Genomic DNA, 19724 nt, shown 5'->3' on the forward strand with positions numbered 1-19724 from the left:
GCTATCTTCTCAAGCAAGGTCAACCTGAAGACACGAACATGGATCATATGTAAACATAGTCTAGACAGATATTGAACATATTTCCTTATTAGATGTTGCAACTTTGCCTGATTATCTAATAAACAAAACAAGAAGAATGTCCATAAATAGAACGTGGGAAGGAATCTACTTTATGTTAGTTCCAACCTATCAGATTACGTTTAAGTTAAAAACAAGTTAATTCAGTCTGGTATGCATCTAAAAGCAAATTGATTGATAACGCCTTATTCATAAAATCCTATTGACTACAATCTTAACGTTTACAGTTTGACAAATAATTTCATGGATTTTGATTCCTCAATGGTTCGTATTTATTTGTCTTTTTCACATGTCTGAATCGAGCGTCATTACATCTTTTTTTAAACAAAGCACGTCTCTGGCATACACAAATAAATGCTTGTTATGTTTGTCTAACTTTATTTTCCTTAAACTTAACTTATACTCAATTAGGGCGTTAGTTTTGTCGTTTGAATTTTTTTACATTTGTCATTTTGGGGCTTTTTATAGCTGACTTTGCGGTAAGAGGTTTACTCACTGCTGAGGCCATACTGTTGCCTATGATTTTTATTGTCTATGTCATTTGGTGACTTATGCAGATTTGTCTCATTAGCAATCATACACCATCTTTTTTAAATCATACACATAAAATACCATTTTTTATTCGCACAATACTTTTTTTTCAATAAAGATGCAAAATTATTTTTTACAGTCAAGTACATCAGATCTTTCTGTGGACTAAATCATAAACAGAAAACACAGTTAGGTAAACACTGTAATGTAATTTGAACGAAGTGAGGGTGTTTGCATATTATGAACAACAAATCAAAGAAATATGTTAGCAACAAACTAATTTTGACTTCATGAGATGAACGACTGACTATACAAAGACAATCCTCTTTGACTTGTAATATCACACATTTTCTATTCGGAAACTGTAAAATAACAAAAAACCGTGTTCCACCCACAGAAACAACAAACTATTTTGAAATAAGATTTTGCAAAATCGAACAAACGCTATAAGCCAACAATTTAGAGGCTGGGGTTATGGTGAATTTCTTTTATCAATTACATTATAGTTCTGAGAAAACAATTTTTTTTTATTATTATTAATTTTTTTTTTTGGGGGGGGGGGGTTTGAAAGACAAAATTTGAAACGTGCATACATATTTTGGATACAATTTCTTTAAGGAGTCTCCTTAAATATCGTTTAAATTCGGTCAATTGGCTAATATAGGTTTTGGAATCTCCATATCTGTATATTCATAACCTTATAGTGCTATTCCTATGATAAACTGATAACATACAATATAAGATCTCCAAGACTTAATACCAATTCTCTGTAATCATCAAAGTTTTAAAAAAGAGGCATGGCACGCATAGTTTTGGATTTGCTCCATATTGATAAAATTTGATAAGGGTCATCAAATATAAAGAAAAAAAATGTTATTTACTTTGTTTGTAAAATGGTTGCCATGGTAACGCCACATTCTATTTTTAAGGGAAAAATGCACCTTAAATCTTTAAAAATAAGCTAGTTTTGCCCGAACTCTCTTAAAAATAATAAAAAAAATATTTGTATTCTCTGTATGTTAAAACATTCTATTAATCTTACATTTAAGTAAAAGAAAACAGCAAAGAGGTTGTTTCTGTCCTGTTATATTATTCAGTTTCATTTTAATATCCAATTTTTCAAGTTTTGTCGATCCTGTGAAATACTGAAAATTGTAGTTTTTTCAGATGAACATTACAAAATTTGCACATGGGTTGGATTTAAAATTGTTTTTGATTTTAGTTGCCTTAAGTATGATGATGAAGTAAAATAAAAAAAAAATTTGGGGAAACTTGACCTTTTGTATAATAAAACCCATCAAAACTTGAGAAAAACTCAAAAAACTCAAAAATTTAATATTTTCAAAAAATGACATAATAAGATAAAAAAAACAAAAAAACAGAAATTAATACAAATGCTTTTTGCCATCTTGCTTAAAAATGAGCTCATTTTATAGTACAGACCTTTCATTGTAAAAAAGACATAAAAATAAACAAAATTTAGTAAAAATTGGTTACCATAGTAACAAAAATTGAAGAAAAAAAAAAGTTTTTTTTATAGTTTTTTTTTAATGTTTGTTCTTATGGACAAGGTTAGAGTAAATGATGTTCATATGATATTTGTGTATAATGTTTGCACATATAATGAAATCTGTGAAAAAAGAAGAAAAATATGATCCCATAGTAAAGTGTTCATGACGTACCCTTTTACAAATTTACATAAGTAAGGGATATTTGATTGGTTCAAGTGATAACATTATCTAGTAGAAATACTTGAACTGGTTTTCATCACCATGTGGTTTGCTAAATCAAATAACATCATTATTGGCAGATTATGTCGGGGTTGGTGAGGTCAGGGGTAATCGGTATGCCCTCAACACCCCCTGAAAATATCAAATGAAAATTTTATCAGATTTTTTTTAATATTTTGCATTATTCAAGCAACTACCTTAGACCATGGCACAACTCTAGAACATTTCAAGTAGAATAGTCAAACTCAAATACATCAAATCCCATATAATATACATCAGGCATTCAACAAGTCTCCATCTTGATAACTGGACTCTCTTTATCATTTCTATCAAACTCATAAAAGAGTTTGATTAGTGAAAACAACCATACAAGTTTGAAGAGTATATGATGATTTTATTATCTGCACAAAGAGCTAACAATGTACCACTTACATATACATTAAACAAATTCTAACTTGTATTTACTTTAAAATCTTTGACAACAAATTTCCTAGATTATTTATGTGTAAAGTGTAGGTCAAAGTGACCAAACATTTGATATGACATTTACATTTATCTAAAATGTTTAACAAAAAATTCATCTGTCTTATACATTATTCATATGATTCTGTCTATGACTTTTCAGGTGGGCCAAGAAAGCATGAAATGCCCATATATATACTAAGTAATACTTAAGCAAAAGCTTAAGGCATTTAATTAAAAGTTTGTAAAATAGCACTGTTAAAAACTTGCATGATGATAACCTAAGGAATTAAAATATTGCATAATGAACAATTTTCCCCTGTATATAATAACTATAACATTCATTTACAAGGATTCCATTTTTTTAATTACACTCATTTTCAAGTTATATTTGTCATCTTCATTTTGAGAAACTGTAATGTCTTCTTTACACATTTTTCTATCCTTTTGAGACAATCTAGAGAAATAACCAGAAATCTGGGAGCCAGTTAGATATTCAGATTTCTTAAATCTTCTCTCACCATTTTTCACTTCCACCATCATTAACTTGGCTGCCTCAAAAGGATCAACCTTCCTGCCAGTGTGTTTGCCTATATCAAACTGGTCTTGCATGAATTGTTTTTGTTCAACATTAAAAATCGTTTTCTTTTTCTTCATTTTTAGAGCCCAACCAATTTTTACTGTATTTGCAATTTCAGAAGTAGTAGAACATGAAATATTTACAGTTTTTGGATACAGTTTATCCAATTTAACACTATACTCTGATTTTGATCTGTCCATCAATGACTGCTTTTCCAACTGATAGTTACAATTTCCTAGGATAATGTGTTGTTCCAGACCACTATTATTTTTGAACGACCTGTCACAACCCTCTATAGGACAACTGTAAATATTTTCTTCAGATTTTGCTTTCTTTGCTGGGGGCCCACACTCTTCCACTTCTTCTTCCCCTGTCATATCATCTGAAATGTAATTATGAAATGTTCAACATAGGAGACAATAAAAATATAGAATGTACATGCCAAATTTTAGAGAAGTTGATTGCAGAGAAAATTTTAAAAGCTCCATACTAATGTAGGCAAGAGAAGTCCAAGCTATGACAATATACAATTATGGCCCATTGAAGAGGTGAATATCCAAAATTGTCAAACAACAGAAGGTTATTTCATTGAGGGTGCAGCCCAAAGTGAAATAACTTTTGAGGGTTTTTGGATATTCATCGATTCTAAGGGGCCACAATTGTTTAATTATACCGAACTAACAGTGGAAGGGCATTTCGAACATTTACTAGTCTATATTTTTTAACATAAAACACAGACTGACATTTGAAAATACAATTGTGTTCGTTTTTCTGGAATTTACAACAAAAGTAGAATCTTTTTGTAAAATATTGATGGCCCTGAAAAGGACCCTTTATAAGAGATTTCATCGGCTGCTGGCACTCTCAGTTCTATTTATGTCAAATGCCATATTTCCTCATCTTTCGGTGGGCTTCTAGTGTAACGTGAATGCTGCCATTTTGTTTATTTACGTCTGTGACGTCATTTTCAGGGGAGGTAACTCAAGTACAAATAAACAAACTCAAAAGGTTATTCACCGGTGAATAATAGGGTTATTCTCTGCTAGTGCAAATTTTTAGGGTTATTCGTCCTTCCTTGCAATTGAATGAAAATTAACTGAATTATTCCATGTTACGTGATTACGTTTCAACCAATAGAATTGATTGAAATATATGTAAGGTATAATAATCTGTGTTATACAATGTATGATATGAACAATTTATGCAGGTGTTAAATGCATTAAGTAAATTATTTAACAAAATTTGTTCAATATAAAATCCAAAGACGTGATTTGATTTCCAAATCAATGAGACAAAATTTTCACTAGTGACCAAAGTATGATGATGAAAGCAAATAAAGGGCCACCATATAGTCTTAAATAATGAAGACAAAAAAATACTGTATAGTAAAGCACTAACTGATATCTCGGTGACACCAATTTTTTTTTCCATAAAATTTATATACTTTATTACAATTTTTATATACACATTATCCTACCTGAAGAAAAAACATTGCAAGATTTCTCTAACCAATTTTGAACTGTTTTCAACTGGGAAACATTCATATCTTGACAGATATCTGTCCATGGAATTAATTTCCCTGAAATAAAGATTAAACAAAAGTGCATGCATATGGTCTTATAATTTTCTATATTTAAAACCACAATTTAAATGATATTTCCGATAATTTCATCATGAATTCGAGATTATAAAAACAAGTTAGGATACCTAATATTGTCACAAATGTGTTTGATGTTCCCTATCATAAGGCTATTTTTCTATACTTTTCTGAACTTTTTTTCACCTACAAAAACTAAATGAATTCTAACCAAACATTATTAAATTTATGTAATTATTGATGATTCCTTTATGAGGGTTGATTTCAATTTGCTTAATAAGGGATTTTGGATGGAGCAACTGTTTTTTCTTGAAGGCTGTTTCAGAATTTATTCAAATAGGAGAATTTCAGGCATGTCCTTTATATATGAAAAAAAACATTTATGTTTATAGTTTTTGGATTATCATTTAATGTATTTTACCTGCTCCTATTCCATATGCTTTCCACACTCTCAAGCACGAATCCTCAAATTTGAAATTATGCAACTGTGATATTCCTGGTATTGATTTAATGCTATTTTGAACAGGATCCAGGTCAATTACAGGAGTTACAACTTTAACTCTATAGTTGAAGTTCTTTTTCAAATCAATAGCCTGAAATCAAACAAATCATATATCAACCCATTATTGATTCAACTCCTAAAATATAATCCTCTTCTGGGAAAATGGAATTATCCATATACATTTTACATTTAAAACTCTTTTAAGATTGATGACTTATACCAAATTAACTTAAATAGGTGGATTTCTTAAAAGGTTAAATTTAAACTTGCCCAACCAAGATATCAAATGTGGGTCTCATTGAGGTCTAAGCGTGACGCGGGATTGCCGATTATTTGTAAGCGTGACACGTGAAAGTCAAATTATTGTGTCGTGAAAACAGTAAATAAGGTCTTGCGGGACCCGGGAAAGGACAAAAAAATGAGAATTGCTTACGTATATAGTGTAAGCGGGATACGGGAATCTGACAAAACAATAAGCGCGATCCGGGATCGGAACCCCCCAATGAGACCCCCTCAAAATTAGAGATATAAATTAGTGAAAGCACTTTATAGTCTAAATAACATGCAAACCTGATTACGAACAGGCTAATGTAATAAATTTTAATTTGTTAATAATTTTTTTGAAACCTCAAATTTCTTATTTTTTACATTACCAAGAACCATAACTCAGGAATAATAATTCATATGAAAAATCTGCTTGTGTGTGCTAAAAGGTATGTCACAAAATTTATAAGTATCAAATTATTTCTCAATGGCTTTATGATGCTCAAATAATTGAATGTAAATCAATTTGCTAATGTACAAATTTATGTAATGAAAAAGGTAAAACTGAATGACATCTATGCCTTTTTGGTGAGGATAGATTAAATTTAACAATAATCATTTTAAGAAATTTTCGAAAATTTTTGTTAGAATTGTTAATCTTATGTTGTAATATAATATTGGACCACAAACAATGTAATACAAACTTTTTTCATCTGTTCTGCTGTTACTACATCATTTCCTTCATTCACATATCTCTTAATGATCGACTTTAAATGTGATGCTCTACGATCACAAGGTCCTGCAGAAACAAAAGTAAAAACATACCAGGTAATGAGTTATTTCAGGACTGACATTGATAAGAAAAGCCAAGACATTCACATTAGTAAATATTGTCATTATTTTGGTGCATGGCATAGCTTACTTAATGATATGCTCATTCTTACAGAGATCTTATTTTAAAAGTTGACAATTGAACAAGATCGCCCAATTTTTATACATATAAAACATTGTCTACATAAATACTGCCGTTCGTTTTCTTGTTTTTTTGTTTTACATTGTCATTTTAAGGCCTTTTATAGACCAGGTGACTTTGCCATATAGGCTTTGCTCATTGTTGAAGGCCATACACATGAAACAGTGACAATAAATGTTAATTTCTGTGTTATTTTGGTCTCTTGTGGAGAGTTGTTTCATTGGCAATCACACCGCATCTTCTTTTTTTATATCTTATCATCATGTTGAATTGGCAGCTGTCTGTTCTTATAGTTACTGCAGCTGTGCTATTTGAGCAGTCAAATTGCATTGACTGTATATTCATATGTGATATACAGTATCCGACCGTATATTGCCTTGTTTATGACGTTGACAATGCGTTTCTGTGTTATCTTATTTATGACGTTAATAAAAGATACAGGTTCCTGGAAATTTTACGTCATCCGCTCTAAATTAAAGAATGATAGTTTTTGCTCTAAATACTTCATTTAGAATAGTTATAAAAGTTGCAGTATATAAAAAATAACCATACATTGTCTCGAAATATAAATATTATTTGTAATCGGCTAAAAACAAGTAGAAATGCTTGAAACAGCCTCGCTTTCTACCTGTTTCTAAGCCTTGTACAAATAATTGATATTTCGAGACAATGTATGGTTATTCTATATTTATCAAGATTGTGTGTTATACTTTCGCATTCATGGTGAAAAATTCAGGTATATTTTCCATTACATCAAGGGTTATTGAGTCTGTCATAACAATTTCACTCATTTTCAGTTTTCACAGATAATGATGCTGAAAGCAAAATGAATATTACCTTTCCCATCTTGTGCTTCACAAAAGTTATAGGTTTTGATTGTCCCTTTCAAGGTTTTGTGTAAGGCAGCTATGGTAGTGGTACTTTTGTAGCAGCCTGCATTGTCAGAAAACAAATGTACATTCGAAAGACCTTGGTTCATTTGAATTAAATCTTGGACAACATCAGAAATGATAGAAGATGTCACCGATGAATCCTGAGCAACAGTTGAAGAGAACACATGTACATGGGTGATAGACTGGTATGTGTCAGATGGTCCTTTCATCAGTGAAACACTGATATGCCAGTTTATGCCTCGTTTTGCGAACCAATCTGTTTGCCCTTCTCTGAATTTGCGGGGCAAGAACTTCATTGCCCAGTCTATGGTTATCATAACATCTTTTTTTTCTTCTATGATTCCAAGAGTATGCCTCCTTGCCTCTTCCTGATTTCTTGAGCGTAATATGTGTCCTTTCCACTCTTTAATGTCATCAACTGCCTTTTCTACCTGTGTTAATGAAAATAAAGGTGATTGCCTTTCAAATAAAGCAGTCTAGATGTAACTAATACTCACACTATCTTAAAAATGTAAGAATAATTATAAATTTTGATCTTACACTTTGTGTCAGGAATAACAAGAACAGGTTTATTGAAAACAAAACTGTTACTTGGGAGGACACTGTACTCAACTTTATTCTAGGTTTTACTTATTTTGATTTATTGCAGTCAAATTTTAGGAATTAATTAATAGGTGAAAAACGCTACAATTTTCAGTTCGCTCTAAATTCATTAACTTGTAGTAATCTTAAAATATTAATATAACCTTTTCAAATCAACTTTGATTCTGATAAATCTCTACAACTATCTTAATTAAACATTGACCCTACAAAATGCCAGATTATTTGATAGTTTGGTTTTATTGCTGTCAAAATTGAGCATTAAGTAAATAGGTGAATAAAGGCTAACATTATCAGTTCTAACTCTAAAATTCAGAAAGTTACCAAAATAAATGTCTATTCATTTTTCAAATCAACTTAGATTTGCATAAAATACTTAATTGTATATTGATATCATGTTTCTGATTTTAGTCTGAACTGAAAGGTCCATCATTTTTTTTTTACCTTAAACATAACTTGATCTGTGTGATCCCATTCTTTGTTGTTGACTTTAACTAGAACATCATCCATAAAAGATTCTAATAAAAGACACTGAGTACAACAAAGTGTATGTTCATGTTTACAGTCATTTCTGAAATTACTGTCTATATCACTCAGTGCATATGATCTGCAATGGTCTGCAATTTGAGCCATGTCTCGTACATGTACCTGAAGAAAATCAAAATTATGGAGATCACTCACGAAAAGATTATTTATACACGTGATAATATTGAGAATTGAAATAGGAAATATGTCAAAGAGACAACAACCCAACCAAAGAGTAAAAACAATCAATATTTGACCTTTGATGGCAATGTCTAATTTCAATTCTAATGCAACATCATTTGTAAAGTTCATTTTGATTGGATAACGCCAAAAATTTCCATTGCATCAATTCGTTAATGTCAATTTCTGGTCATACAAAAAGTAGCAAAAAACAACAATGTCATTAAATTTCCATTATTTTTACCTGGGTTCAGAGATGAAGGTCATACGAAATGTTGTCAAAGGTGAGATGTATTATAGTATTATAAAATACCTTATAATCAGACTTTAAGTATCTTTTAACTTCAAGAAGATCAGCCTTCATCTTTTTGATATCCTCATCTTCACAATCAAATCCTTCCAAAATTTCTTCAATATCTCTAAACGCTCTTCCACCTTCAGCCACATAATAGTCCAACCCTTCCACACTATGTCTAACAGAAGCGGCACACTCTTCTAGAATCTTATACATTGTACTTGTGCCTGAAAAAAAAAATTTCATTATTATTCAGAATTTTGAACATGTTATTTGAGCAGTCATTAAATAGTTTGTATGTTTATCATGTTAATGAATTAAGAATAAGAACCCTGCTTTGTGTAAGACCCACACGTTGAGCCAGATTTTAAACATGCTAGTCACAAGGTAACAGTCTGCAAGAAAACTTGTCACATGACTTGTACACATTATTCTGACTCTGAGCTGACCAGTCTTTGTTCTTACTCCTTAATGTCACATGTTTAGCAGAGAAGCAGCAAATACCAAGTAATTTAGAACTTGAAAATTCCTGCTGTAGATGAGTTGCATGGGTGATTTAAAATATTGAAACACAGGAAGTATGTCACTTGATATTGTTCCAGTTGATATAAATGTATACATAACATGTTTATCAGAACAACATTTTTTTTTCATTGTTGAAAGCCATACAGTAACACAAATATACATATAGTTGCTTACTTTTACATCTCTTATTCTTGTTATTGGCAAGCAGACCACATCTTCTGATTTTCATGAATATAATTTTGTCTTATGAATAACAAGCAATTGTAAAAACTAGGAATAATACAAGAAACAATGTACATGTGGTTTCTATTTCATTGTTGAAGAACATAAATAAAAATTACATTTCTGAATTGAAACATTGTGATTTTGATAGTGCTTTACATTCAAAATTATATGAAAGCAATCAAAAAATCAAAACTAATATTTCTTAAATTTTGATATAAATATTTTAATCTAATTACATGAATTAATCATGTTTATATATGCATTAAGTTCATCAATTGAAATATTAATTGCACAGTGATCTTAACAGTACTTATTTAAATACCAACCCAATGGTCTGATTTCTTCATCTTCACAAAACTGCTTGTACTGTCTGATGATACTTGTTGGAGCAATAGCCCTGATCACATTTGGTGTAGAAATAATCTCCCCAGTAGAAAGTTTCAGTTTCCTTTCACCGAATGGCAGGTCTTTGATAATGTGTGATGACGTAATGAAGTCAAGAAATGGTTCTAATTGACATGGGTCAATTTTTTCTCTCGTCTGTTTCATTTCTTGAATAGGCAGGCCACATCCAACTTCAGAAATGTGTTTTTTTGCTGCATAATACCTGTATGAGGTTAAACCAGGTATCATCTAAAAAAGGGGAAAAAACTTTGAATTTACTGTAGTTTTTATGTATAACAGTACATTTATAAAATGATTCAAACAACAAAAATAATAGCCTCCATGTTGTATAGCTTAATTTGCTATATGAGTTTTGCTCATTATTGAATACTGTAGTATTCCTGTAGTTGCTAACTTCTATGTCATTTAATCTCTGGTTGAGAGTTGTTAAATTGGCAATCATACCACATCATGGCATATGTTCTTCTATCTCTATAAAGTTTGAGTACCTAAGGCCAAATAAAAATATATGTGTGGTTCCAGTAACCCTACCGTCCCTACTTTTTTCGGCTTAAAAATAGCCTACCCAAAAGATTTTATTGTCATTTTTCATTAAGCACTGTTAAAGTCAGAATGTTGCTCCCATAGACTCAATGTTAAAAAAAAGACATAAAATAAAAAAAAAATTTCTACCTACCTACCCTAACTTTTTTTCAGATGTAACTGAAACCACACATACTTTTTATTTAGTCTAAGATGAATGTTAAGGCTACATTCTTATACATAAATTAAGCTTCATGCTCAGTGGAATGTTAGTATTAATGTTGGTGACTTTCTGTGGTTGTCTGTTCTATGGTCGGGTTGTTGTCTCTTTGACACATTCCCAATTTCCATTTTCAATTTTATGTAATAATTTTTACGTGTACTTTACCTGTTTCATTTGGCTGTACGTGTGTTCAAAAGCCAAAATTGATAAAATCTGCCTTCTGAAAGTCCAGGTTTCTGCTCGGTCATAGATTTCTTTTAGTATTGAAACATTCACTCCACATGATCTAGATGATTGATTATTTTCAACTGCTGTACTTTTACAAAGACTTTCTACAAATTTTTCCATAAAGGCCTCTTTTTCTTTAGGACAAATTGCTTCAATTACTACTGCAAGGCAATCATTGGCTTTTTGTAAATATCTCCTTTGTGTTCTTTCACTAGATAAGAATGAACCTTGCATGTGTTTGACAGGACTAACACCTGACTGTTGTAAAAATATGTTCAAGTTAGACAGCTTATCAGTTTGTACTAGGGATGAATCTGAAATCTGACTGTTTTGACTTGAATCTTCAGTTATACATGTAGATGTAGTTTGGCTGAGGGTTGGTAGACTTTCAACATGTTCCATGTCCTTTAAGTTCACATTTAATTCATCCATTTCATCTGAATCCCATTTCAGCTGTGCCTAAATGAAAGTATACAAGCTGACATGTAGATGATATAATATAATATTCAAAACACAGTAGAGACTAACAAACTGACACAAATGTTATGCAAATACAGACATGTGATTTAATAATGTATAAATCATGTAATTATTTCAAAAGTAAAGGAGATTAAGAGAATAACCTTCAAAAATCTTATTTGAAATCAAATATGTCTTTTACCTGATGATTCCAGAATAAAATATTTTTACACAACCCATTTTTCATGTTCTGATATTTTACCCTGTTTCATGGTATATCATATTTAGATGTCAGCAACTTGTGATCACTAATTGTATTACATGTAGGTAAAAAAATCAGAACACAGGTTTTATAGTTCTTAACCAGAAGATGAAATTTATGACCCTTTGACATATGAATTTTACCAATTATCATATTACATTCATAACATTGCACTCTGTTGATAATATATATATATATATAATACATGTACATGTACATATTGGATATTACAAGTAATTAATACCAGAAATACTGTGGTTTATACCTACATATATTGAAAGCAATACACTGTTAATTTCCAATCAAAAGACATGAAAGATACATATATGGGTTTTGCTCAATGTTATGGTCATATGATGACCTTAAAGTAGTTTGTATTTTCATTTAGAAATAGATTGTTTGTTTATCATATGATAAATATTTGTCTCATTGGCAGATCATATTTTCACATGGACATGGTATGATCTTAATATTGCATGTATGTACATGTATATTGTAATTTTTGTAAAAACTGGCATTTAAATATTCATTTAAAAATCTACATACAATGTTTTCTATAAAATCATCTTCTTCCAAATCTGTACATGGTGGACCACAAATAACATCATTACATTTTTCTTCATTGCCCTTTTGTCCTAACCATTTTCTTCTACATACTCTGCAAATACCTGTAATGCAATTGATAGTTGTTTACATGAATACATTGTAACATAAATTTCAATATGTTCAACTTCTACAATTAGTATTTTTTTTTATATATCATAATTCAATAATATAGAGTTATTGCATGAATATTGTGGAATATTCTCCTGAGTAGAATTTTATATTGCATGAGCTTGTGAGTGCAATTTATGTTTGTATGAAGGACAATATTCCACAATATTCATGCAATAACTCTTTTATTGTATAGCAATATATAATATTTGAAAGTAAAAATTGGTGGAAACTAAGATTTTGTCGTTAATGACGTCATGAATTTCGAAAAATTATTGCATTAGTGCAATATTAGAATTTATTGCACGCTTACTTTTTGTTACTTTCTGTGGGAAATATTATATTGCTATGCAATAATACAAAGTATTTAGTAGCCGATACAGACAATGTATGAACATGATGAAGGTTAAATTAATATAGTATTATTCATTTTAATTTCAATTTATTAACAGATTAGAACTTCAGCAGTGATGTTGTATTTAAAATTGTGCATCCAGCATATTTTAGAACATACATTTGTATAATTACATGTACATTTAAAATATCTAATCTATACATTAGATGAGAGATTGAGTCTTCTTTCAATCAATATAATGATTGGATATAGATAAATCACTCAAAGTGCAATTATGTATCAGCAGCCAATCATGCATGTCTAAGGTATAAATCAATATTGTCATATTTTCTCAAATTCAACAAAAAGATTGGTATCTAGATGGTACATTGGATTTCCCAAATTAGGCAATTTAGGATGGTATATTAGTATCATACTGCAGGAAAGAATTATTTGATTAAAAGAACATACATGCAAATGAGATACATAAATAATTAAAACATGAACAATGAACATGTATATTATTAAATTAATTTATCCTGTAATCAGCCCTCTTTTGTACAAATAACAGGTACATGTATACAAATAAATTTTTGCTTTATTTAAACATATGCTGAAGCTAAATTTGGCCTTTTTTATGCAATATATTGACGGCTAAATATAAATGTACATTTGTAATTGCAAGCAAATCACCACCCCTACCACAAATGGAAAAGTTTCCCCTGCCCCTGCCCCTGCTACATGTATGCCTGTAAACACCCCCCCCCCCCCCAAAAAAAAAAAAAAATAAATAAAAATAAATATATATATTCATGTCATGAAATTTTATATATGTTCTATAACTCTAACTAATTCAAACTTACATGTTCCTATGGGTATCACAACTCCAAACTCATTGTAGATTGTTCTCATTTGGTCTGATGATACTCTTCTGTCACCACGAATTGCCTGGCCAAGTTTGCTTTTAGTTTTTTGTTTTTCATGATCATGTTCTGATGCAAAAAAGGTTGGTACATTGCATGCATACCTTCTCAGTCTTGATTTGTGTTTGTCTTTAAAAAGCTTAACATGAGAAGGGCAGATACTGTAATTTTTTGAGGTAGCAGGACCCCAAAAAACTCCGATATCGGACTGTATTATCAGTTGATCAACTGTACTTAAACTTTCAAAGTTTAGATGTTTACCAACTTCATCACATATTGGTGATCTTTCATAGAAATGAAATGTGCAAATGTTCTCTTCCATTTATATCATTTTAAAAACAAATATTTCTCTGACCAAAGTTGTTATGCATGATAGTGATGTAAACAAGGTAAAACAAGTCTTTCTAATTGAGAGTAAGCAAAGGGGAAGTAACTCTGTACTTCCAATCCTATTGAGAATAGTAAAATCAAATTATTTTGCTGAAACTGTACCGTAATTTCCTTTAAAATGGTATTTAAGGATATAAATAAAAAAAAAGAAGTTTCTTTTGATTGATTTTTATGTACATTTATTTAACAAATTGAGTAAGAAATGGAAAAAGCAGATATATATTCCGTTTATGACATTTTTTCAAAATAAAATAAAAAAGATAAATATAAGTTTCCCCAAACTGAAACTTTACAAAAGTATTAGTTAGTATACTGCTAAATTGCCAAACTTGAAAAAATAGTCCTAACCCATGTGCATTTTCTGTAAATTTCATTGAAAATTCACCATTTTTAATAGTTTTCTTGTTTGGCAAAAAATTGAAATTTAGTCTTTTTGGTGTAGTTTTAATCAAAATCTATGAAGATGTAACAATCTTTCATTTTGAATTTATTGAATAATCAGACAAAGTCTATTGAAAGAACATAAGATGAAAATATTCTTAGAAACACAACGTATAAAAAATTAGCACACAAAAAATGCCAATTTCTGCTTTTTTGCAATGTAAAAATTGCAGGAAATTATTTTGGTCAAATTACCATGGCAACCATATTTTTTTTCGATTAATTAGTTATGTTTTTTTTAATTAGACATAAATATAATCATATATGTGCAATATAAAGAAGATTGAAGAATATGCGTGGCCACACAATTTTGATGGTTACAGGGAACTGGTATTAACATGTGCGCTTTTCATTCAAATGATGTTCTAAAAATAGCTGGTATGTCGTAAAGTTGTTAAAAATAAATCTATCAATTAGCAATGAACACAAATACAGGTTGAGTAATAAGGAATACAAACTTGAAAAACATAACAATATCCAGCCTCATTTAACCCTGAGAATAATCTACATAGTGACGTATGTATACACTCATAATAACATAGACGGAATCTATATTCAAAACGGATCGTGCGTGTAAATCTTCATTATTTATCAGAAGTGTTGTAATACATGTACCAATTCTGCACTATTTTTTTAAATTCTAAAATTACTCAACTTAATAGTAATGTACTAAAACGACTTAAAATAAAAGAGAGAGGCGAACATATATAAACTGACAATGCAATGATAAACAGCAAAAAAGTATAACTGTATGAAGGTTGTAGTAAGATTTAGTTGATTACTGTTGACACATTTATTTGTGTGGGTACCCAATTTTTGAAGATCGAAAAATGCCTGAATTCTGTGGATATTTTGAATATTTTATTTCATTTTTTTACCAAGCTTTAGTCTGCATGAAAACTTTTAGAATATTTGCAATACATTGAAAATTTTACATTGTGGTTCACCTAAATCAACAAAATCCACGAAAATAGTTACACACAAAAAAATGTAACACTATGTCAATGATTGTTAATTTGTAACAAATTCAGGGTAGACATACTGGCTACATTAACTTAGTTTCACATAGTTATATATTCAGAAGCATATGTTCATGTTCACGGTTTGTAAGGAAAAACCGAAACGAGCAATGCAAAACAGGTAAAGGATCACTCAAAATACATAAATTGACAAGGTATATACACTTGTACAGTTTCCAGTCAATTTTGCTTCCTCAACTCATCAAGAACTACCAGCTATGAGATAGCCTTAAGTACTTAGATTTGCATTTAACACAGATACATCAATTACTCATAGTTTAAGTATCGATATCAGATTAAGCTCAGTCTGTTAATCTTACGTATATATTCCTTTAATCCCGTTAATTTGATTCATTGATATTTAATTTGGTTGCTTTAAAAGTCAAAAGTGACTTTAATTGAATTGTCTGTGAATAAATTGAACGATGTCTTTCTCTTTAACATGTTTGAAGACATATGTTTTAAATTAAACAAACCAATCGTGCAAATGCATAGGCAATATTTGATTTAAAGATAAATGTAAACGTAATCATGCAAGATGCAAAGATATAAACCATTTACCTTATGATTCATTTATATATGTTCACGTTATTTCAAAAAGTACGTGTAACATATTATGAAATAATTATCTCGTCTTGGTTATTGTAAGATTTTAGACTTTATGGAATTCATTTTTTCTTAATAATAGTATTATTGGAATTTCGACAAACGTAATTTATCAGTTCAAAACATTGCGTTTCATCTTAAGATTAGGGATATCGGTTTAACATGTTTCATGAAATAAGAAAAAAAACTACTACATAGCTATTTTCAAAACAAAGTGTAGTTATATAAATGAGCATTGCAAGGGATCATAATGGCATATATTTGGCTATTATTCGTTTGTTTCTCTGTCCTATATTTTTTCCCTTTTATTTATTGTAGCCCTGTTGTGTGATGTTGTCATTGTAATGTTAAAATGAACACTGCAATAAAAGCGGGAGGTTTGGCATGCCACAAAAACAGGTTCAACCCACAATTTGTCAGAAAATGTCCTGTACCAAGTCAGGAAAATGGCCATTGTAACATTTTAGGTCGTTTCTGTGTGTGTCACATTTCGGTGTTGCGTCGTATGTCTCTTATATTTGATTCGTTTCCCTCAGTTTTAGTTTGTAACCCGGATTTGTTTTTTCTCTATCGATTTATGAATTGTTAACAGCAGTATACTACTGTTGCCTTTACTTGAAAGCTGAGTGTTTCATTAAATCGCAACTGAATGGATGACTATTCCAGATAGATATAGTTTTGTATACTACTATACATTAAGAAATATAAAAAGTCATTTCAAAACTGGCAGCAACCATGACAATGACCTAAAACAAAAATAACGAAAATAAACACAAACATTATATAACAAAGATAATAAAATATTGACAACAACGATCAAAATCGAAAATCACATTATCCGGAAAGCAACTGCTCTGTTTGATATTATCTTTTACACACATTTGTAAATATCATTTGAAACTAAATGATGACACAAATGCTACTCAAGTAGTACATCCACGATCGATAATTGAGTATACCTGAACACAATTGAAATAATTAACTCGGTAGAAAACAGCTGATTGATGATGCAAACAAACAACACAAAAATTGCAAAAAAAAAAAAAATCTCAAACATAACAGACATAGAACAACGACAAATCTTAATTTTACAGACTTTACAGCAAGCATACATACGATCAAGTTTTGGAAAATACAATGTCGAATCATGAAATTTAATATTTATTTTCAGATTCGAGCCCTCAGAGGTATGCACTAAATGATCTCAATGTTTGATATTTAACTCAAATTTCTTACATTTGGGAAAACTAAGGACAGTAACCTTTTAATAGGCCTACGTTATTTTAAACATATCTGCGTATTTTTAACTGATCATGCATCGTTAAATAAACACAAATCAATATTTAGTTCATGTATGATCGTCTAATTTAATTCAAGAATGAGTGACTATTTGATTCAGACTAACTAATAAAATCAATTCTGTCCAAACTGTTAACTTTCTGGTTGTTCCAAAAACCTCACACGATCCATCTGCATCCCACATCATCATACCCAGTTTAACCGATTTCTGTTGGACATTTGAACTTTCTGTCAATTACATAATTCATTTTCCCTTAACGATTGATAATTCAAAACGACGCTTTGACAATTTACAACAAATACAATAACATTAAAATAAGGGAATACACATCTGGGATTATATCTGGCCAGGTTATGAACTGTTCGTTTATTGCATCTTGGTCCTTCTGAAGATGGGTTGTGTTTGTGTCTTGATGGGATAATCTTAGGACGTCTAGGACACATTGAACATAACCTGTTTTTGGGATGAAAACACGTGAATATTGATAAACTTATTTGTATAATGGTCTTGCACATATTATGGATTGAGATATGTGGTATAATTGCAAGGGCGACAACAATTCACTAGAGACATGATGATGTAGAATTATGGATCACCGTTCCGTTTCGTCAATGAGAAAGAATCATACTGCATAAAAAGCTATACTAATTAAAATAAATTTTCCAGTGGAATGTAGTAGCAAATATATAAACAACAAAACTTGCAAACTGTGTCTGTTTTACTCGTTTGAATTTCATTAATTGTTGTAATATTGTTTTATCATAAATTTCAGTTATCTCAAAACAGTTCTTCTAATCGATATCTCTGATAACAGAAAATGCTTTCCGAAAATTACCACAAACACTGTTTTGCGGAATAATTTGCACTTAAGCACATGGATGTCAATTCTGATATTGTTATAAAAAATCCAGTTTTGAAAATTTTATTAACAATTGAATGTCATGAATGTAGTTTTTATGCATGCATGTCGCTTTTATAAATCCTTACCCTAAATTCGCTTATTATTTGGACTGGTATCGTTAGTGAGTTAATTTGCAATTCAAGCATTTGGTGTTGAACAAAAAGGTATTTTCAATGATTTGAATCAATGTTCGCTGTTATATTTCGTTTCTAAAAACCTTACGCATTTTCAATTTTACCAGAATAATTTGTTAAACAAGTTATGAATTAAATTAAAATATTTCAAAAACCTCGTTTTAATAATATTTTTAAAACAAGTGACGATATTTAATAATCAACTCTTAATCAACAGCTACCTCAAGCATGTAGACGAAATAATAACCAATAACCGGATTTCACAAATGTTAGAAAAATTTAAATTAAAAGCGACTGAAGCATTTCGTTTAAACATCGTCGAATAATGGACAAACTTTTGTTAAGCACTTCGACATGTTCTAATGAAATATGGTTTGCTTAAAAAAAATGTGAGCTGATCAGGATTAAAATAAATGATTTTAATCACGCTACGAATAGCATGCTTATTTTAAAATTCGATTCAAAGAGGGACGAAAGATACCAAAGGGACAGTCAAACTCATAAATCGAAAATAAAACTGACAACGCCATGGTTAAAAATGAAAAAGACAAAAAGACAATCAAAAGTACACATGACACAACATAGAAACTAAAGAATAAGCAACACGAACCCAACCAACAACTGGGGATGATATCAGGTGCTCTGGCAGGGTAAGCAGATCCTGCTCCACATGTGGCACCCGTCGTGTTGATTATGTGATAACAAATCCGATAAATAGTCTAATTCAGTATGGCATACATTTCAGGCGAAAGACGGTCACATTCATTTAAAAGGTATTTTGAAAGCAGACGATAGAACTATTTCAGGTTTGGGGAACAAGTAGATTATCACAAAGTTCATTTCTTGACGACCTCATAATTTCACGATTGTACACATCGATTTTAAATAGTTTCCGCATAAAAC

At 30.4% G+C, this 19724-nt stretch overlaps 1 protein-coding gene across 1 annotated transcript; it reads right to left on the bottom strand.

Annotated features, from left to right (window-relative positions):
- Positions 1-2700: 2700 nt before the first annotated feature.
- Positions 2701-14462, bottom strand: LOC139482403 (uncharacterized). Its single transcript, XM_071266306.1, has 11 exons — positions 13971-14462; positions 12606-12727; positions 11276-11797; positions 10287-10593; positions 9229-9437; positions 8655-8858; positions 7555-8041; positions 6449-6543; positions 5400-5571; positions 4859-4960; positions 2701-3763 (listed from the first exon to the last, which is right to left on the bottom strand). Exons 1-11 carry the CDS (start codon positions 14350-14352, stop codon positions 3147-3149), a joined length of 3219 nt encoding a protein of 1072 aa, XP_071122407.1. The 5' UTR covers positions 14353-14462; the 3' UTR covers positions 2701-3146.
- Positions 14463-19724: the final 5262 nt, after the last annotated feature.

The sequence above is a fragment of the Mytilus edulis genome, chromosome 7 (assembly GCF_963676685.1).
Source record: "Mytilus edulis chromosome 7, xbMytEdul2.2, whole genome shotgun sequence".
Classification (NCBI taxonomy): Eukaryota; Metazoa; Mollusca; class Bivalvia; order Mytilida; family Mytilidae; genus Mytilus; species Mytilus edulis.

Excerpts from the sequence above, each read along its gene's own strand:
- LOC139482403 (XM_071266306.1), bottom strand. The coding sequence starts at position 14,352 with ATGGAAGAGAACATTTGCACATTTCATTTCTATGAAAGATCACCAATA. Across the intron at positions 12,728-13,970 it reads TGTGATACCCATAGGAACAT|GTATTTGCAGAGTATGTAGA; the intron begins GTAAGTTTGAAT and ends ATTGCATTACAG. Across the intron at positions 8,859-9,228 it reads ACTTAAAGTCTGATTATAAG|GTACATGTACGAGACATGGC; the intron begins GTATTTTATAAT and ends GATTTTCTTCAG.